Source organism: Oreochromis niloticus, linkage group LG2 (genome assembly GCF_001858045.2).
Source record: "Oreochromis niloticus isolate F11D_XX linkage group LG2, O_niloticus_UMD_NMBU, whole genome shotgun sequence".
Taxonomy (NCBI): Eukaryota; Metazoa; Chordata; class Actinopteri; order Cichliformes; family Cichlidae; genus Oreochromis; species Oreochromis niloticus.
In genome coordinates, this window is record NC_031966.2 from 32,730,863 (window position 1) to 32,753,530 (window position 22,668).

The 22,668-nt window shown below is 40.7% G+C and overlaps 1 protein-coding gene across 1 annotated transcript in view; it reads right to left on the reverse strand.

Annotated features, from left to right (window-relative positions):
- Positions 1 to 22,668, reverse strand: part of pigg (phosphatidylinositol glycan anchor biosynthesis class G (EMM blood group)) — an 84,149-nt gene that overhangs the window by 45,920 nt on the left and 15,561 nt on the right. The window contains exons 5-8 of the mRNA XM_005456329.4: positions 20,618 to 20,756; positions 13,099 to 13,311; positions 3,981 to 4,198; positions 1,922 to 2,206 (exon numbers count right to left, since the gene is read on the reverse strand). Of these exons, the coding sequence (XP_005456386.1) occupies positions 1,922 to 2,206; positions 3,981 to 4,198; positions 13,099 to 13,311; positions 20,618 to 20,756 (855 nt within the window). The remainder of the gene's footprint in view (positions 1 to 1,921; positions 2,207 to 3,980; positions 4,199 to 13,098; positions 13,312 to 20,617; positions 20,757 to 22,668) is intronic.

The window sequence follows — 22,668 nt, forward strand, 5'->3', positions numbered from 1 at the left end:
TATGGATTGAATTCTGCAGTCAGGTCCTGTATGTGTACATGAATCAAATTAGTGTTTTTAATTTGTTTTGTCATCTTTTAAATAATTATTGGAGGGCAGTTGGTATATAATGCACTTCAGATTGTGTAATATTCTAGAAAGCTTTGTATGTTTATGATGTTATGTATAGCTGTGCTTTTTAGACTTGTTAGCAAGCTAGATGCTGTTTTTGGAGACATTTTTGTAATGTTGCCTCTGTACATGAGCACAGTGGATTTAAAATAAAAAAATCAACTTGTGTTTGAAGATCAGATTTTGAGTTTTCATTTACAAGCTTTAACAGAAGTACAGAATTTACTGTTGAGGAATAACATACGTTTTTATAGACAGTGCCCCGTTTTCAAAGGCTCATAAGTACTTCGACAACTGATTTTATATGAAAGTTTTATGTCAAGTGGAGACCCGTTCCCTCATTATTCCATAAAAAATTATTCAAAGAAAACTGGAGTTGATTCCAAGTGTTGTACAAATGAACCTGTATTTGGTAGTTGTGTTCAAAAGAGAGGTTGATGCAAGGGAAGGAGGCAATTATTAGTCTGAAAAACCATTTAAAAACAAACAAACACATAAAGCCATTTGAAAAATGAAAAAATTGGAAAAAGGTCAAATCAACAATTCCTGAAAAGGCCAGCTCATCAGCTCAGGAGCAGGAGGACCTTCAAAGACCGCAGAAGATGAAAATAATTCAAGAACGCTCAAAGAGGTAGCTGCATCATTGTCAAGGTCCACAAGAGACGCCTTCGTGAATGGAGACAACAGGGTGCAAACCTCTGGTTACACTTAAGAACTATCAGAAAATAGGCACTGTGTATAAACATGGCTATAATTCCTGTACAGTTAATAGAACACTTTTGTTAAACTTCCTGAGTTAAAGTTGAAGAGCTGCACTTTAATTGCATCTTGATTGGTTAATTTAAATCCCACTGCGGTTGTGCACAGACCACAAAAATTGTGTCACTGTACAAGAACTAATGGACCTAACTATAAAACCCCACCACCTGACAAAGTAAACAATACTGCTGCAGCAATGTTTCAGTTTGAATAATTATTTCTGTGTAGCATGGAAATGTTTCACACACAGGGTAAACACACTAACACCACAAACTTCTGGCATGTCAGAAGTCATGATTATGTGATCACTGCTTTGTCCAAAAGTACTGTTGTGTTGCCTTTCTGCAACTCTCACCGTCACTCTGAGTGCCTGACTCACAACAACAACACAATATCATTTGTTTAAATGCACTACTATTTCTCACTTGTTTTCTTGTGCAATACTGCAGAGTAATCAAAGAGTAATTATTGCAGCTCTTTACAATCTCTGAAGCATACAATTGTTACCCGCAGTTTTAAATTGACTAAGAGGCACTAACTCAAACACTTCTTTTAAGCCACTTTTTCGCAGAATCTTTTTTTACTTGTCAAAGTGAAAATACACTAAAACTTTTTTCTTTTTTCTGAGACTGTTGAGAAGCACTCAAATGATTTAAATCTGCATCCTTAAAGACTCTGCAAACTAAATCACTAAGTGAGTGCACAACAGACAAGAGCATGCAACCCCATTCGCTCCAGTAGATTTAGCAGGTTTTCTCTGAAATAAACTCCAAAAGTCTCTTAGGTAACGTTTCTCTACCTACAGGAAGTGAAAAATTCAAATACAAGAACACAAATCTGTTTGACAAGCAGCGAGGTTTCTAGAGAGATAGATGGATTCACTAACATTCAGTCTTTTATCCTCAGTGTCCCTTTAAAGCAATCAGAGTGCAGCAGAATGGGTTAGCACGTTAGCTTGTGCATTCATGCTTTACATGCAGATCCACTATATGGATCTTTGAGGGCTAACATCTGTTACAATATGTACCCGTGTTTCGTTGCACTTACTCACCTTCCCATGAATCTTTGCACCCAGGGAGAGTCTTCGTGTTGCTATAGAGACCAGAATACAAAACATTGCTGAGGAGAAGGCAACGGCAGTAAACACGAGACCCCAGGAGAGGCTGCAGAAGTAACAGGAGCTCTCAGCAGATGTGCACACCAAGACGTGCACTGAGGCAAGAAGCAGGCACAAGAGGTAAAAAGGCAGGGAGAGCAGGGCCGAGAGGATGGGGAGGTCCACTGCTGCGGCACCGCTGAGGGCTTCAGGCATAGCCAGCAGTAAGACCAACAGGAGCTTAAAGGCCAGGAGAGAGGGAGACAGAGAGGAGAGAAAAAGTCTCTTACAAATCTGATGCAATCATCGTAACCTCCAGTTTTATAACCTCCCCAATTTATGTGAACGGTGAAGAGCAATTTAATAACAAACATAATGCATGCATATACACGTTTAACTGATTTTCTAATTGAAAGAGACCTATGACGCTTTTCTTTTATTTATTTATTTTTTTATGCAGTCGTGCCAAAAAGGTTTTACAGATCAGGACAGATTAAAAATCATCTGGTCCCTAGTAGGTCTGAAAATTAGGTAAATACAACCTCGGATGAAAAACAGCACACGATAAATCAAATCAAATCAAATCAAATCAAATCACTTTTATTGTCACGTCACATGTGCAGGTACACTGGTACAGTACATGCGAGTGAAATTCTTGTGTGCGAGCTTCACAAGCAACAGAGTTGTGCAAAAATACAATAACGTAAAACAAGCAAAATATAAGAATGGCTAAATCTGAGTGTAATAAATATATGTACAATATAAGAGTGTATGCATTACTGGATGTGTACACTAAATATGTTTTTGTTTTTTTGTTTTTTTACGTGTGTGTGTGTGTGTGTGTGTGTGTGTGTGTGTGTGTGTGTGTGTGTATACATATTTTACAAATTAAATAGATTAAACAATAAAATAAAATATATAAAATATACAGAGAACATTTCATTACACTGTTTCATTACATCCATCCATCTGCTTATCTAATTCAGGGTCGCAGGGGGGTAGCCTATCCCAGCTGTCATGGGGCGAGAGGCTCGGTACACCCTGGACAGGGGTCATTATATATTTAAGCAAAAGTGAGCCCAAATTTAGAAGCAGTATGTGAAAAACTAAGTGCATCCTTACTGCTTCCTTAAAAGAGTAAATAGCAGTCGTGTGCTGATAATCAAAAATATTTAATTAACTGATCATCAGTAAATGTGAACACGTCTATAAAGTTTTGGCAGTTTGATGGTCTGGGGCTTTTAGATGTGTGTTAACACAATGCCAAACAGCAAAGCCACAGCAGTGGTCTCAGAGAAGCAACTGTTGCTCTCCATCCATCTGCAAAGGGTTATAAGGCCATTTCCAAACACCATTCTACAGTGAGAAAGATTATTCCCACGTGGAGATCAGACTGTGCAATGTTCAGAGAAACTGCAAAAAGCCCAAGAGCTCAAACTGTTAAATGTTAAAGTTCATAACCGTACAATAAGAAAAAGACTGAATAAGTAGGTCTTGTTTAGAAAGGTTGCCAGGAGAAAGTCTCTTCTCTCTAAAATAAAGAATTCAGCGTGTGTGAGCTAAAAGCTCAGCTATAAACACTCATTTCAGACAGTTTCATGGCTATCACTGACATCAGTAGAAGGGGATATGCCTAATATGGTCAAATATTCTGTTGGAGAGGGGCAGAAGAAAGCTGGCTTAAAGGGTCAGTGGCCTTAATGGAAAAGGAGCTAAAAGAGCCAAAACAGACAGTGGACAAACTAATGGGTTGTAGCAAGGCCCAGTACAAGATAAACACAACTGATCCCCCTCTAAAGTAAATCTATCTTATGACAGCACTTTCTCCTCTGTCTTGTTAGGACAGCTTCATTGTCACAAATATTTCCACTATCAAAAAGAAAGCATGACACTTGCTGAGGGTTTAGTTTTTACTTTTTGTTGCCGTGCACCTCACTCCCATAATCTAAAACTGATTAGCAGCACACCAAACTATTACGAGAGCAGATAAAAAATACGATGATCTGGTCCTTACCTGAAAGACAAACACCATGCCTGCAATCATGGAGTACATGTCATACTTGCCCAGCTGTTTGCTCAGAGCAGCACTCATGGCAGCCAGGGCCTCCAGATACTGCCTCAGGACCTTTTTGCCCACGTTGGTCAGCACCTCGGAGGTGTTTCCTTCCAGGTAAAGCTTCATCCAGTTCCCGTGAGCCTTTTCTGCCACACGAAACTGCTCAAACCCTACCTCTGGAGTGGAGAGAAGTGGAAGGGAGAACATTTTAATGCACTATTATTTGCAATGCTCCAGCTACTGCAATCTGAATTTCAGGAGGGAGGGAGGGAGGAGGACATTTATAGCACCTGATTTGTTAACAGTTAATGAGGAATTTCATCAGGTCTACAGTTTAATTCTAACACAGTTTCTTGGTTTGCTGCCATGTGATTAATCAGGACAAACTTTCTTTAGCCTTCATATAGTGGAGAAAAACTTTGCTGCCTGGATCTCTGTAATCTAAATGAAATATTCTTAATGTTACAGGATAAACCATTCGCCAACTGTGGGCATTATTTTCTCATAATAATGAGCAATTTTCCCCCATATGCTGACATATTAATTAATTACAATGTTAAGCTACAGGTGGCTGATACTGGTACAACTTGCAGAGTATTTTTACTACGAGCTCATTAAAAACCCAAACTGATCCATGACAAATGTGAAGAAAAGGTTTCATATTGCTGCCTACCCTGTTGTAATTTAGCCGAAAGAAAATGCAGACATATTCCAACTGTTTGTTTTCTTAGAAATGAGACTATTTATGAGTTCATCAATCATTGATGTTGAATTCTGTTTTTCAGAAATAGAAACCTATTAGATTTCAGCATTTTCTTTTTCCCGCGTTCTTGTGTCAATAACGTTTGCTAAATTGAAAACAATACGCCTGTGGTAAAACCATTTAGTTCAGAGCAAAGCAATGTACAATTTATCAAGATGCTAACTATGACAAGCTGTGACTCATTCACATGTTTACAGATGAAATTATGCTCCCTTTCATTTTACTTCAGCCTGTTCAAGGACAAAGCAACGCGTAGGCTTTGAGTTGTGGTATACTTCAGTGAAACACACACACACACACACACCCAGACTACTAAAAACAATCACCTATCTCAGCAGCATAGGCAGAGATGATAAATAGTCGCTGTGGCTTTGCCAGACAGAAGGGTTGGTTGAAATATCAGAACTTTAAGCCACAGGCATGAATCATGCAATATCAATGACCCTGGCCATGTTTCATCTGTCTAAAAGTACAGGGATTGGTTAATGGCTCTGCAAGACGCCTGAGGTTACATGCGCACACGCACACACACACACACACACACACACACACACACACACAAAAAAAAAACAAACAAAAAAAAACAATATGAAGATTGAAGCAAAGCAGACAGAGAGAGAGTGAGGCAGAGAGAGTTTCTAAAGTTTGTATCGCCACAGCTGAACTTTAAAAAGTTGCAGGTTATGTCTACTTTAAGTATAAGAAATGCGACTGCAAAAACAGAGAACCCCCCCAAAAATATCATAAAATATTCAACTAGTGCACCAGACTGAAGCTGCGAGTGGCCGGGCATTATAAATCCTTGCTAAGTGTTTTTTTTTCCAATGAGCTACTTTTTTGTCTTCCTGATGAAACCTCATTGAATACTGAAATCAGACACAGACAGAAGGCTGATTTCTCCAAAGCAACTCGTCACACGCCCAGTAAAGATTCGACCCTAACAAGTGTCCAACAGGCATGCTACTTAAAATAACATCCCCGGCGAATTTCCCAGCAGTGACAACTATTACATCCTTTTGCATAACAGCTTCATGATTACCCAAGTGGACGAATACAAAAAAAGGCAACATATCCAAATGTAGGTCTGCTGAGATAATTTCCATTTCATCCCATCTCTATGGAAACCAGGGACCAAAATAAAGTGGAAAAACTGCTGCCAGTGCTGAGTGTTTTTTTATGGTACAGGAAATAGTAGTTGTTTTGAAAATGCTGCATTTACTTCATGTTGAAGTTTGCTTTGTTTCACCACATCTGTTTGTACATGGGTACATTTATGGACATTTGTGTACAAAGTACACAAGGGTTATCATAACATAAATAGGTTTAAATGTTTACACAGGCCTAGAGGTTGGTTGGCAACCCCTGGAAACCTCTGATCATTAGAACTCCCCTCTCCCCAAAAAGAAAGTGCTTACTGGATGTTACTGGCTGTCATCAGCTGAAATTGCTCACAAAGAGGGTGCTAAACAACACACACACACACACACAAAAAACCCCACCCATCTCGCCCCTGCGGGCGGTTTTATCCTTCAAGTTCGGGTCCTCTACCAGAGGCCTGGGAGCTTGAGGGTCCTGCGCAGTATCTTAGCTGTTCCCAGGACTGCGCTCTTCTGGACAGAGATCTCCAATGTTGTTCCCGGGATCTGCTGGAGCCACTCGCCTAGCTTGGGAGTCACCGCACCTAGTGCTCCGATTACCACGGGGACCACCGTTACCTTCACCCTCCACATCCTCTTGAGCTCTTCTCTGAGCCCTTGGTATTTCTCCAGCTTCTCGTGTTCCTTCTTCCTGATATTGCTGTCATTCGGAACCGCTACATCGATCACTACGGCCGTCTTCTTCTGTTTGTCTACCACCACTATGTCCGGTTGGTTAGCCACCACCATTTTGTCCGTCTGTATCTGGAAGTCCCACAGGATCTTAGCTCGGTCATTCTTCATCACCCTTGGGGGCATCTCCCATTTTGACCTTGGGACTTCCAGGTTATACTCGGCACAGATGTTCCTGTACACTATGCCGGCCACTTGGTTATGGCGTTCCATGTATGCCCTGCCTGCTAGCATCTTGCACCCTGCTGGTATGTGCTGGATTGTCTCTGGGGCATCTTTACACAGCCTGCACCTGGGGTCTTGCCTGGTGTGATAGACCCCAGCCTCTATGGATCTTGTACTCAGAGCTTGTTCTTGTGTTGCCATGATTAGTGCCTCTGTGCTGTCTTTCAGTCCAGCTTTGTCCAGCCACTGGTAGGATTTCTGGATATCAGCCACCTCCTCTATCTGCCGGTGGTACATACCGTGCAGGGGCCTGTCCTTCCATGATGGTTCCTCGCCTTCCTCCTCTTTCTTGGGTTTCTGCTGCCTGAGGTATTCACTGAGCACGCTGTCAGTTGGGGCCATCTTCCCAATGTATTCTTGGATGTTTCTTGTCTCATCCTGGACTGTGGTGCTGACACTCACCAGTCCCCAGCCCCCTTCCTTCCGCTTAGCGTACAGCCTCAGGGTGCTGGACTTGGGGTGAAACCCTCCATGCATGGTCAGGAGCTTTCTTGTCTTGATGTCAGTGGCTTCTATCTCCTCCTTTGGCCAGCCTATTACCCCAGCAGGGTACCTGATCACGGGCAGGGCGTAGGTGTTGATGGCCCGGATCTTGTTCTTACCGTTCAGCTGACTCCTCAGGACTTGCCTGACCCGCTGCAGGTACTTGGTGGTTGCAGCTTTCCTAGCGGCCTCTTCACGGTTCCCATTCGCCTGCGGGATCCCCAGGTACTTGTAACTGTCCTCTATGTCTGCAATGTTGCCTTCTGGTAGTTCAATCCCCTCAGTTCTGACTACCTTCCCTCTCTTTGTTACCATCTGACTGCACTTCTCCAGTCTGAACGACATTCCAATGTCATTGCTGTATAGCCTGGTAGTGTGTATCAGTGAATCGATGTCTCGTTCACTCTTGGCATACAGCTTGATGTCATCCATGTACAGGAGGTGGCTGACAACCGCTCCGTTTAGTAGTCGGTATCCGTAGCCAGTCTTGTTAATGATCTCACTGAGGGGGTTCAGGCCTATGCAGAACAGCAGTGGGGACAGAGCATCTCCTTGGTAGATCCCGCACTTGATGGTGACTTGTGCTATGGGCTTGGAGTTGGCCTCTAGTGTTGTACGCCACATCCCCATTGAGTTCCTGATGAAGGCTCTTAGGGTCCTGTTGATCTTGTACAATTATAGGCATTCCAGTGTCCAGCTGTGGGGCCTTGAGTCATAGGCCTTCTTGTAATCAATCCAGGCAGTGCACAAGTTAGTCAGTCTGGTCTTGCAGTCTCGGCTGACTGTTCTGTCTACCATTAGCTGGTGTTTTGCGCCTCTGGTATTCTTGCCAATCCCTTTCTGTGCCCCGCTCATGTATTGACCCATGTGCCTGTTCATCTTAGCTGATATGATGCCTGACAGGAGCTTCCATGTAGTACTGAGGCAGGTTATTGGTCGGTAGTTGGATGGGACCGGTCCCTTCTTGGGGTCCTTGGGGATCAGGACCGTCCGACCTTCGGTTAGCCATTCCGGGTGTCTCTTGTTAACTAGCAGCTGGTTCATTTGTGCTGCCAGACGCTCGTGGACTGCAGTCAGCTTCTTCAGCCAGTAGGCGTGAACCATGTCGGGCCCTGGTGCTGTCCAACTCTTCATACTGGAGACCCTTTCTTGGATGTCTGCCACGGTGATGGTTACCGGAAATATATATATATATATACATATATATATATATATATATATATATATATATATATATATATATACATATATATATATATATATATATATATATATATATATACATATATATATATTAGATATAGATAGATATATATATATACATATATATATATTAGATATAGATAGATATATATATGTATATAATCAATTCACATCATCAGGAGTCATTGCACAGGAGCATCCTATGGACGGCAACTTCCTATGGAAATGCTTTTATTCTGAAGTGCAAGAAAGTAACCTATTTGGTGTTTTCTCTGTAGCTCTAGTGATGTATGAACTGCTAGACACCAGAAGCCCTGCAGGTAACTTCCGGGTTAACACTGCTTTATACAAGAAAGCAGGTTATTCTTTACTAGTGTACATCGCTCAGTAATTTATGCTGGAAACCTACTTGTTTTCCTGCTTGAGAAGATTACGCTACCTTTGTGCGCAGAGTGGAAGAGTCTAAAGTTTTTTAATAGCATCTGAAGTCTTAGTCTGTCTCTAATGAGGATTATTTCAGTTGTTCTCCTGACTGAAGTTTGGTCCGTTTACAGCATCCTGCCATGCGATTGCATTTGTCCCTAACCATCGGGAACCCTCACGTTAACTTTTATCGAGTGGAAAAAAGTTAGCGTTCATTAGGGCTGGGCGATATATCAAAAATTTATCGTTACCGAAATTTATGACTCTCATCGACGTCATGTTGCCCATGTCGGTAAATTCGGTATTTAAAAAAAAAAGAAAAGGCATGTGCAGGTTGGCGATGTTCATGTCCCTTTAAGACGCTGTGCTACGTTACAGACTTGACGGGGTGGAGTCACATGACTCTACTACCTGTCAGTGTTGCCAACTTGACTTTGTCGCTATATTTAGCGAGTTTTCAGACCCCCTTAGCGACTTTTTTTCTAAAAAGCGACTAGCGACAAATCTGGCGACTTTTTCTGGTGTTATTGGAGATTTATTTATGACGACTTTTTGACGTGAAAGTGGGTATCGCTTTTACTCTCAACAAGCAGCGGGTGCTGCCGTGGGCACCTCGCCCGTACCAAAGCGCTCACAGGCGGAGGATAGTCCTCCCCCAGCTGCTATCAGGGCAGACGATGTTCACACCTATGCGTCCGAACTGCAAATGAATCGCGCATGAGCGAAGCCGCTGCTCCCGCACTGACTGTAATGCAGTCAGTTCTTCTTTTACTGTTATGCTGTTTTGTGGATCACGAGGTTTAAAACTACTTATAAACACACACACACACACAAAGTAACTCCACCAGAGTGCCTATTTCGGGTCTTTTTTGCCGGTCCAAGCCCGGATAAAGGAGCAGGGTTGGAATTCTGACTTTAAAAAAAACAATAATTGCTAAAATAAATTTAATTTGTAGTTCTAAATAAATTCTAAATGCATTTAGGATGTTTTTTACTCACTTTATGTCTCTTCCACAATGTTATTTCTCTCTCCAACAACGTAGGTTACAATTATATTAGCATGACCAATTATGCAAATTAGGCGATGATGTCATTTAGCGACTTCTGGCGACTTTTAGGACAGCCAATAGCGATTTTCCTTACTGAGGAGTTGGCAACACTGCTACCTGTAACAAGACGAGACACGGGTGAACAAATGGAGGACGATTTAAATGTTGAAGCAGCAGCGACGGAGGTAGAGCTGGTGGAGGAGGAAGAGGAGACGCTTGTTAACAAAAAAAATGCATCATCAATCGTTTGGCAACATTTTGGATTCAACAAGGATGATATTGATCAAAAAATTGTTAAATGTAAACTCTGCAAAAAGACTGTTGTGTCAAGTCAAGGTAACACAACCAACCTCTTCCACCACCTGCAGCACAACCATGTGATTCGTTTGTTTCAACGTTTGTTTTTTTGGCACTTGGGGTGGTTATCGTCCATTTACCGTTATCGAGGTTAACTGCTCAATTTATCGTGATATTGATTTTAGGCCATATCGCCCAGCCCTAGCGTTCATCCTCCAGCTTCACTGTGTTTATGCTATGCTAACATGGCTGTGTCGCTAGCGATCACGTAGCACATCATTATATACCAGACAGTCCAACTTCAGTAACCCTACAAACGTCACTGCTGTTTAGTTTTCTGTGTTTTCTATGTCAGAAGTGATAGCAGAGCTGTACGTTTGAATTTTTTCAGAAATCTCTCAGTCAGAACATGCTATATCATGTTTAAGTGGAAGCTAGCAAGCTAACTTCCTGCTAACTTCTAACTCCGTTAAATGTAATAAATTCTGTTTTCATGGATGCCTGGATGTTAAACTTAATTGTTACACCTGGTAAAGCAGCAACGCTGATCATTTTATTAAAGATGAAAGAATTTAGACAGTTTTTAACTCTCAGTGATGCCGCAGTGTTCGTTTGACTTTGGGACCTGAAGCAGGACGGAGTTTAGGACCCAGATTACTCCGCGAGGCTCCTTACAACGGTAGCCGTAATGCTCCAACAATCCATCAAGCGGTGCGGCTTCCTAGCTTACCAAAGTCGTACTAAAGCATTTTGTGACAGATTTGTGAGCGCTGTGTACCACATAAAATCGGTTCAAGGTCAGTAAGCACAACCAGAATTCATACATAAGGTGCACCGAATTATAATTAGCACTGTCGATTTTTTAGAAAATTAATGGATTTTAAGTGCGCCTTATAGTGAAGAAAATACGGTAAGTGAACATTCACACATCACAGTGCATTTTAAAATAAACTAAGTTAATCCAGTACTTTTGTGAACCATTTCGAATAAAACAGAAGAATAGTGCTATTGCCCAAATTTTATGAACCTGCTATATTTGTACCATTAGTTACTCAGGTTCATGGAAGTTAACAGTATGATGTACTATTAACTTCCATCCAGTCAACTCCCAATATGAAAAAAGTAAACACATCATCTGAATCTCAAATGTGTTATGCTTTTCTGGACTTTTTCCCCCCTTTGCTCACAACATTTTCTCTAGGATAGCATGCTTAGAATACAACTTAGTCAGCAAAAACATTTAGGGAAAACAACTTCTAAACCAGAAAATGCTATGTGTCAAATTATGCATGTAGTCCTATCTCTGCCTCTTTGGTATACTTTAAAAAGATAAGATAAATTACTTCTGACTGACGGTAATTGCTGCCATTGGTGTATCGAATGCTTCGGAAAGTGAAAGACGGCAAGAGAAAGAGTGGGAGACAGACAAGAAGGGTGGAGGACAGACTCAAAGATGGATAACTCAGACAAACAGTGTGACCCCGAGATGCAAGTAGGGAGCAAAGCCATGTGTGGATATGTGCATGCATTTGCATCTCTGTGCAAATGCATGTTGAAGATCTGACCACAGACTTTAAGTTGTGGGAGTTGGAAACACTCCCACGACAACAAACTGAATAGTATCTAATGTTTGGCAAAAGTTTGTGCCTTTTTTTGTCTCAAACTCTTATATCATTGTAAAGCTTTTGTCTGCAAATTCTGGGGTTTATCTTTGACAACCAGAAACTTAAAACTCACTGTAATCACAGACATTTAGAGGATTTTCTAACTGTAAGAGGAATATTTTCTTAACATCTGCTAAACACCATTAAGGCCCATTAGCGCCTAGTAAAACTGCCTGTTTGAATTGGTTCAGTTTCATCTGACACATGTTGAAATATATAAATTATCAAGTCTGCATTTTTGCTCAGGATTATAGTCTTAATTAAGTTGAATCTTTTGAGCTTGTTAGATGATGCGATGCTGCCTTCATTTTAATCAAACTGCTTCAGGTTAAACCATCTAAGAAGACGCTTTGATGCCAAAACACAGAGACAGACTCAAAGAAAATCACTTTTGAGCCATCTTAAGTCTGTACCATCTGTCACAACTGTTATACGCACAAAACTGAGCGGACTGCAAATTAAACTGTAATTTAAATGCAATAATGACAGTCTGAGCATCAGTTGACATATGTTAGCTCAACAGCTTGTTGAAAATAGCTTATTTTACTACTTGCAATACAGTTAGCAGACTCATGTTGGTGTTTACTCTTCTTTTAGCTCAGTTCTTAATCTGTGATTATGTATAAAGACAGTTAAGGTCTCCATTAGTCCGTCACTAGAAACATCCCCTTTCACATTATCCTTACTCACTGTTAACATCGGAATATTTAAATGTGCAGCTTTAAGCAATGAATGGGTTCAATGCAAGTGGCAGGCGACATTATAAATGACTCAGTTTGTGGAATTATGACAATAACCGGATTTTTTTTTTTTTTTTTAAATTTAAAGTATGCCTCCCTTAACTTTAATAGTTTAGGAGAAGGCTGAAGAATAGGGAATGATGGGAATTGATGGATGTTCCAGCTTCAATAGAGTTCTAACTGACATGAGGTGAAGTAAAAATTCCATATCTCAATTTTGGAATGAGCTATGCCTTAAATTATTTGGCATAGTCACCCTGCTGTGTGCAATGAAAAAAAAGTAGCTACTGACACCATCACCAGCCAGGAAACAATACAGCATAATGATGAGAGTACCTGTCAAACAAGGTCTTGGCTTTTAACGAGTCCAGAGGAGGAACACAGTGAATCTGCAACCCACCTTTCTCATAGTCGGATATGCTGTCTTTGAGCAAGCAGCTGAGCTGGTGGCCATTGAGATGCAGGAAGCGCAGCTGGTCTCGCAGTGAGGTTTCCTCCAAGACACTCTGGATCACGCGGCCAACACTGTTCTGAGATATGGGCAGGCCAAGGCCTAGGGCCAGGGTTGGGGTCAGGTCAACCTGCTCCACCACTCCTGGTTTCTCCATTCCCGCTGAGAAGACAGGGCAAAAGGGCAAAGAGTAAAAAAGACACAGCTGGTGCAATGGCTGATGGTGAAATAATAACTGGCATGTTTTTGGCCCAAACAATTTTGATTTTGTTTTGAAAATATTTGTTACCCACAGTGATTTTTTTGCTCTTTCACATTTTGTCAATCTATCAACCTGAATCTGCGATCTATCTGGCTATGCTACAGCCGTCCAAGGGAAACAGTAGTTGTGCGATCTTGCTGCCTTCCAAATGATTGCTTTGAAGATGGGGACCAGTCTGCAACCACTTGCTGCTTTTTTAAAGGGACTTTGGTGCGTAAAGAATGCAATAAAATTCTGGTAAGACAGTCTGCTATTAATTTCTGATTGAAAGAGGTCAAGATGGCAATTACATGCACCAAAATTGTACCAATCAAAACAATAACTTTGGTTACTAGCCGATGGTAACAGCTGTCTGAGGTTTTAGATTTGTGTCTGCAAATACTTGCCAACTATGAGGTAAGTGGATAACGCAAACTGAAACTGAAGGTTTGTCTTCAAAGTAAAAGCCAAAATGTGTCAAAATGGACAATTTTTACTTTGACTGTTTGTGGATCACTATAAACAGAAGCCTACATCAGAAACAATAAAATGAACAAATGGAAAGAAAAAATATCATTATTATGTGATTGGTGGTTGTCATTTCTTGAAGCTTGTCAGACACTTTTAAGTTGATACTTGGCTTCCTATCCAGAGCTTTCAACTGTACAAACAGAGAGTGGGAGTATTTACCCAGATTGTCATTGGAGTGAAGTTTTCAGGTTACATTAATGAACTAAACTGGTGTGTGATATATTCAAAACTGAACAAAGCAAATCACATGTGTGGGGAAATGGGAGAGCCACATACTGAAGCATGAGACAAACCCCACAGCTATGATCTAATTTGGTAATTGGACACAATGAAATAAGCCCGGGAATCATCCATTTCATATTAAAAGGAGATGGATTTGCAACAAGACACGGGCTTTACTGTATTAAGCTCATAGCTATTTGGGATAATGCCACAAAGCTATCAAGGATATCGGCCTTGTTTAAATCTGCTAGCTAGCGATAAATGTCCAAAAAAAAAAAAAAAAAGTAATGCCAGTTATGGTTTTAGCTGGTGCAAGTACACTAATGAGCAAAGTTGATAGAGTCTTCTTCTCAAAGGCGAGTTCTTTTCAAACCCGCTGGAAAAAATTAATTCATCTTATCAAATGTTAATCCCACATTAACTGTGTCTAAAACCACACATTATAATTTTACAATGTTGGTTTTTGTTCTCTGACAAGCAGTAAGTAAAAGCCTATACAGTTACGTCCAATGAAACCTTTAGAACAGTACCTGCTTGGTTTGCACTGTAATTTCTGACTTGCACAGAAAGAGCGATTCACATTCCCACTGAATAGATGTGTCATAACTCAGTTAAAGGTTACAGCGGCTGAACGCTGATTCATAATTGAGAAAACTGCAGCTGGTGGAAATTCAATGTACAATCCAATATCTGCCTTGCTAATGTAAAATACAGCCATAACCATTCATACATTTCTGAAATGGTACAGTGAGGGATCATTCAGAACTTCTGGAGGTCACAGTTTGAGCACGAGCACATCAAACCAAAACAAATGTGTGTGTCGATCACGTCCTTTCATTTATGACCACAAAGGTTGAGTATATTTTTAAAAATCCAGCTCAAAGAATGTATATAAAAGATGAAGAACGCCATAACACCATCCTAGCTTTTTGAAACAGGATGTGAGGAGCAAGAGGTGGATTAAATCTGAATAAGGAAATGATGGACACTGCACTTTCACAGGGTCAGACGCAAAGTAGGTCCGCAATAAACAATATCCTGCTTTGTGTCCCTTTATGACTCTAAAGCTGCATCCATGCTGGAAGCAATTCACAGTGCCGAGGTAAAAAGTCAACACTCAGTGACTTCAAGTGACTATGAGGTTAAAAAACCCAACACCAAGTGGGTGGATCCCAAGATAAATCTCATTCAACTTTAAGGGGATGATTGAAGCAACTACCAATAAGAGCACAGGGTATTGCTGACTGATATATAACCTGCTAGTAAATATATTAAAGGTTTAGGCAACCAGAGTCTGTAATGCCGGCTTCACAGCGATGGGCGACAATCCAATCGCTCCCTGTGTGGTTGCAGCCTAATGGGACCACAATTTACAAGATGAACATCATATTGTATTAAGCAAAATTTGTAACTACTGACTGAGACCTTAACATTATTAGTAAAATAATTATTGAAGTCATAAAACAAGAGAGTCGAGGGTAATTTCCCCATTGAATTCTATTTAATTTGACCTCTTCTGGTAGCCAGTGTAGTCGCCCCCCCCCCACGACATTAGAAAGAATGCAGACCTAAAGCAATTTAGCGTTAGTTTCTATTTTCAGTTGGCTTTTTAATACAACACACACACAAGATGACTGCATTATCTCTTAAGGATTCTTCTTATTTTTTGTCCATCGGTGCGTCACAACATCGCTGCTTCAGTTACTGACGTGGTTGCACCGTTGTTGTTTTGCGTTTTGAAGTGACAAAGTTACCAACTTATGTATTCTCTGTGTATGATGTATTCAGAGATATGCTGTTAGGCCCAAAAGTTTTACATAATTATTGTAAATGCTCCTCTGTGCACCACCACAGTGGGTTTTAAATCAAGCAATCAAGAACTTGACTTAAGTCAACTTCTTGAATTACAGCTATTTGTATACAAAGGACGCCCTTTTCATTTTAAAGTAATTGGAAAAGACACCAAATTAGTTGCCAGGAGAGGCCTGCTCACTCGTTATTTCATCCCAGATTAAGCAGAGAAAAGACCTGGAGTTGATTCCAAGTGTTGAACTTGGATTTGGTAGTTGTTCCCTGAGGCTCTCAATAGGAGGCCTACAGAGAGCGAAGGTGATAAAACTGAAGGCAGAGGTCGACAAAAAAGCAGCTGTAGTGAAAGCTTACCAGAGCATCTCAAGGGAGGAGACACAGCATTTGGTCCATGGGTTCCAAAGACAAACAGTCATTGACTGCAAAGGATTTTCATTACAGTATTAAATACAGTCCATATATTTAAAAGTATGTTAGTTTGTCCAATCACATTTGATCATCTGAAAATAGGGACGTTGAATGAAATGTGTGTAATTGCTACAAATTTCATGTAAACTGTTGTCAAACTCCTTGAATTAAAGATGGAGGCCGGACCTTCAATCACATCTTGATTGTTTGATTTAAAATCCACTATGATGGTACAACATTACAGAAAAGGTCTCATTGTCTACAAACCTATGGACCTAAATGTATGACAATAATCTGCTGAAATAACACATTATTAATCATGTGTTATTACAACAACAATAAAAAACTCCAAGTGTCTTCCTGATAATCTATAAAAAAAATTTTTTTGCACATTTCTTTGGATAAAAGATGGCCCCTTTGCTGAAACTCCTCTCATAATGCACTCCATCTGCAATGCAGGCTCCAAGTTTCCACAGTACACTTTTTTTAAAGTTGTCAGACCAGTTTCCTATAAAGTCACCAATCCACCTAGATTTCATTTGAGCAAACAGAAACTTTCCACTGTCAGGAGAATTTAATAAAACATTCTTTCTGTGTCAAAATCCAAGATAAATACAAACGACCAAAATACATTTTCTAAGCAAAAACCGAGGAGGACGATTACAGAGGTAAACAATAACCATAAGATTTCTGATACCAACAGTGTCTTATTAATGCAGCTTTGCCCCAAGTAACGTCAATTAAATGTGCTGTCAATCTGCAGTTAGAGGGTTTTTTCTCAATGATGCATTCAGATTTAAAAGTGAAGCTCAGGTAGTGAGGTGGCACTGAAGTCTGATGGTCCGCAGCATGTTCTAATGAAAACAACAGACAGATGAGCTCTCTGCTAATGACCTATCATTCTCACAACGTTCAAAATAAAGTTCTGCTAATGAAGGCCACTGATTGCACTAACTGATGCATTAAAATAGAACACACTTGCATCAATATATTTATATCTAAAGTGGTAATGAGTAACAAGTCTGTGCCTACAGAAAGAAAAAACAATCAAGGTACAGAACTTTAAATAGACGTCAGTGTCCTCAATTTAGTTCAGTGATTCAAATAAATAAACAATAAAATAAAAATGTCCCTACATCAAGGAACTATAGGGAGGTTTCATGATTGCTAGTAACCTATCCATCCATCCATCCATCCTGCTCAGACTGCTCAACTAAAGCTAACATTATTGGTTTGCGAGGGGCATCCATGATCTATATGGGTGAAACACACAGACACACATATCTGCTGATAGGTTCCAGGTAAAAGGCTACTTGAAATAAAAATACTAAAATGTAACTCACCAAAACTGAAATCCAAACTTCTGATGGGTGGCATCACACTACTTGCACACTGGCTTCATTGTTCGGCCCTGAAGGCTGCTGCTTAGTTTAACTACCATCAATCAAATTGTCTCAATAGGACACAAACACTCTACAAACACTGACAGCAAAAGACCTCGTGATATTTTTTGATCGTGCTCATTTAAACTTACATATTCAATGTTTTAGACCTGTTTGGATTTTGTTTTATGTTCATTAGAAAAACTTTAAGGTACAATATTTTCCACTCCGTGTTTGGCATAGAGATCACCGAATGAACTTGAATGAATGAATTCATCAAAAGAAGAGTTTATTTCATTGAAGAAAACACATAATTTGAGATTTACTTCATCAACCTTCTGTGGTTGTTGCATGTTTAATATTTAAACCAAAAACCTCTGGTGGTTAAGAGTGAGTCAAACTGTGAGCCCAGCAGGAGGCATGAAGTACAAACAAAACTACACACGCTGTAGCAACTCAACCTAACTGTTAATGATTAATTAAGGTGAATGGTTCACATATAAAAAAATTAAATTAAAAAAAGTAAGTGCCAAGACGGTTTCAAAAATAGACTTGGCTGAGAAAGAAGCAATTATCACAACCGTACTTTCACACTTAAACACATTCATCGCTGCAAAATAAAGTTCTGCTCATAAGCCTGTGTGTGCAATGACACTGTTCCTCACACTAATGAAACGTTATGTGTGAGAACTCTAGAAAGGCTGTAGCAGCTGGCAGACACATTACAAAAATCACACAAGCTCTTCAAATTAATGGCAAGTCTGCTGCCACCTGCATCCTTTAAACGTGACCTGTTCTGATCACTTCCAGATCCATATTTTCCATTCTTGGACACGAGCAGATTTGACCACATTTAATCTAACATCCTGCAAGTTCCCCAAATTGCCATCATTTACTGCATGCATTACCCTGCTAAGGTCAAAACCTCAGATTCCTGGCTGCTGCTACTGTTGAAGTTTTAAACCAGCTCACTCTGGAGAGCCTGTTGTTAATTTCATGAACATCAAACCAGTTGAAATTGATTACCACCCCCCCTCTGCTACTTACTGACCAGATCAATATCACAGAAGTTTAACTCAGCGGTCCCCATCCCCCGGGCCTCGGACCGATACCGGTCCGTGAGTCGTTTGGTACCGGGCCGCGAGAGTTGAGGCTCAGGTGTGAAATGCATGTTTGTCAGGGTTTTTATCAGTTTTCAGCGTTATTTTGTTATCGTTTTTATCGTTAACTCTGTTTTCCTGGGTCTTTTCACGTGTGTTATGAATAAATCTTCTTTTTTTCAGTGCCGGTACTAGTTTTATTTTGTTGTATTTATCCGCGACACCTTAAAGGCCGGTCCGTGAATATATTGTCGGGCATAAACTGGTCCGTGAGGCAAAAAAGGTTGGGGACCGCTGGTTTAACTGACTTGATGCTCTACTTATATATTAATTAAAGGGATATTTTAAAAAATATCCCTTTAATTATCTGAGCAGTGTATTATTATTACATTATTATAGTACATTATTCGCTAAAATGACAATACTTAGAGACACATGTGCACTCCTTTGCAAGTTCCTTTCTTTTTTTGGTGCTTTAGCAAGGCATAATGCAAGTTTGCACTAAAGTAATGCACCATTGTTGGGTTGTTCACAGTTCATTTGGATTTTTATCCCAATTCTCTGCAGTCTACGGTATGAAGTACTGAGTAATTAGAATGTATCCATTGTGTGGAATAAGTCATTCTAGCTCCTGTTACCCTTCCTTTATGCCAACTGTCTTATGATTGGCTGCCCTTTGTAAAGAGAAGGCCTGAGCTTCCGTGGCCAGAATATACCCACTACAAGGTATTTTACAGAACAAAAAAAAAAAAACCATGTAAACTGAGCATTTAGTGCAGTCTGAAGTATTTGGCTCATATGGATTACTTGAACATGTCCTGAGCCATATTTAATACAAACATACACACAGTCACAGGTGTTTTAAGTAACTTTGAATGTAGCATTGTGTTGGTGCCAGACGGGCTGGTTTGAAACTGGTCAGAAAGTGCTGATCTGCAGGGATTTTGCTACACAGCTATCTCTAGGGTTTATAGAGCAGGTACAAAAAATACAAAGAGAAAATGCCCAGTGAGCAGCAGTTCTCTGGGTAAAAATGCCTCGTTGAAGCCAGAGGTCTGAGGCTGCTTCAAGCTGATAGGAAGAGAACAGCAACTCAAATACCCACTAGTCACAGCCAAGGTGTGCAGAAGAGCATCTCTGAACATGTTAAGCCTTGCCTTCCAAATTCAGAAGCAGCAGAAGACCACACCTTTCAGCTAAGAACTGGAAACTGAGGCTACAATTTGCACAGGACCATCAAACCTGGGGAGCAGAAGATTGAGATTCTGACCAGGCAGCGTTTCTTCAATCTCTGCTGCGACATTCAGATGGCAGAGCAAACAACATGAAAGCATGGATCCCTCCTGCCTTGTTTCAATGCTGCTGCTGGTGTAATGGTATGGAGGATATTTTCTTGGCACACTTTGGGCCCCTTCGTACCGACTGAGCATCGTTTAAACATCACAGCCTCCCTGACTATTGTTGCTGACCGGATAACGTGCCATGTCTCAAACTTCAAATCATCTCCAACTGGTTTTTTGACTATGACAATGAGTTCATCCCACAATCACCACATCTAAAATCCAACAAAACACTGCTGGGATGCAGTGGAACAGGAGATTTGGATTATGGATGTGCAGCTGACAGATGTGCAGCAGCAGCATGTCAATATGAACCAAAATAAGGCAGCAAAATGACGTCCAAACAGGTACTATTAAGATGGACTTAAAAAGCGAGTGCATATGACAGAAAATAAGGAAACATTAAAATTAAGCATTAAACACTAGAACAGTTACCTTTTCTTTTGAAGGCTGGACTTATGAGAACCAAAGGTGTACTGACTTCCGGCTCCGAAGAGCCTCCGTGGCTGCCGGTCTCCGACATGCCGTGGTCTCCACACAACACCAGCAGGTAAGGCAAGGATCCCTCGACTTCCTGAGAGAAGCAAACCTGAAGGTTAATGGCACTCCACTGTAGATGGAAGGCAAACTTTAAAGCTCTGAATGGGATTTATTCAAGCCTGGAGCTAAATGTGTCTTGTGTCAGCTAACAAAATAAAAACGATACATCAAGTTTGGAAAACAACAATTCCTTAAAATGATGGCTGCTGGGCTAATGGATTACTTCTTCAGATATCTTTTCATTTTATTACGATGGCGACATTCGACAGCAGCATAAAAGGAAGGTATTAAATAATTACTTGTAAAAAAGAAAGCCGTAACAAACACTGAGGCCGTTTCATACCATCTTCAAAAAAAACACACAGAAAACAAATAAACACAGAGGGTGAATCGTAAGTCGAGGATGACAGACTTTGATCAAGCTTGGTTTCTTCCTTAAGTAATTCCCTTTCAACTAGACTCACAAGGGTCTTCCATTGACAATGAATTCAACAGGGAAAGCCTTATGAGTCATAGCAGTGGGGCTGGTTTAAAGGCACGACTGCAGATGTTAACAAAACAAAAGCCAGATCGTACCACATATTACCAAAAGACACTTCAGTTCTAATGTTGTATCACACACACACAAAAAATATCAAAGGCCATCATTTATTATTTAAGAGTGAAAATTGTAATCCATTAAGCAAGACACAACCTGAAAGACAGACAAAGTAATCATTAATGAGGTAGCTGGGATAAACCCTGCCAAGACGAGTTGGATAACACGAGTATCCGAGCAGAGGAGCAGAAAATGCTGGTGTTTTTGTAGATGGAGCTATTGAACGAGAGAACTTTCTGATACTCTCAGACTGTTACATAAAAACATGAAGAATGGTCTGAGCCGAGGCTGCAGGTGGAAAGCCTGCGCTGAACTGTGCCTTTGCGCTTTGCTGAACAATTATATTAGTTACTCAGCACAGCAGCAGCAAAAGACTATCCTCTGCCCCAGATTTTACCTCTTGGATGCTTGTTATAGGATGGCACTGGACACAAGGGACGATGGGGGGAAAAAAGAAAAGAAACTAAAAACCACCTAGCCACACGCTGAGTGAGCCTCTTTTCTGTTTAAGAGAAGTCAGTTTTCTCCTGGATGAAAGCATGACGCGGACCTCTTCTGGGAGACGTTTTTTCACACTTCATAACAAACCTTTTTTAAGCCAATACACAGTCCTGAATCAGACACTTGCTCGTGTTCTCCATGAGCAAGCCAGGGAGAAAAAAAAGTTTCACTTTACTCTGAAATCATGTTTTTTGATCTGGTAAATCAGTGATTCTCAGCCCAGGGGTATTTTAGCTGTTAGGAGGTGGGTGGAAAGCTCAACTAAATAACTCATAGAAGAAAAAAGAAATTGTACCTTGATTCCACGTTACGGCAGCCATACACGCCTATTCCTACATATATGTTTAAATGATGATGCATGAGCTGTTTATTTCCTTCTCCATAATTTTCTTTTCCCATTGTTCTGGTAAACTCTTGTTTTTTTCCAGAACTGTGCAGACTCTCTCAGATGTTTTCTCATAAATCCGTCTTGTTTTTGGGTGTAACCAGTGGATTGCATCTTGTTTCTCTTGACTAGACTCTAACAATGATACAACTACCTCCTCAAGAGTGTTTCTGACCTGGCTACATGTTATGGAGGTCAAACACAGGAAGTGAAGATCTCTGTGATGCCAAAATGAGGTATTATGTCTCATCTGGCGATCGTGGCTCAAGAGTTGGCAGTTCGTCTTGTAATCGGAAGGTTGACGGTTCGAGCCCCGGCTCAGACAGTCTCGGTCGTTGTGTCCTTGGGCAAGACACTTCACCCGTTGCCTACTGGTGGTGGTCAGAGGGCCCGGTGGCGCCAGTGTCCGGCAGCCTCGCCTCTGTCAGTGCGCCCCAGGGTGGCTGTGGCTACAATGTAGCT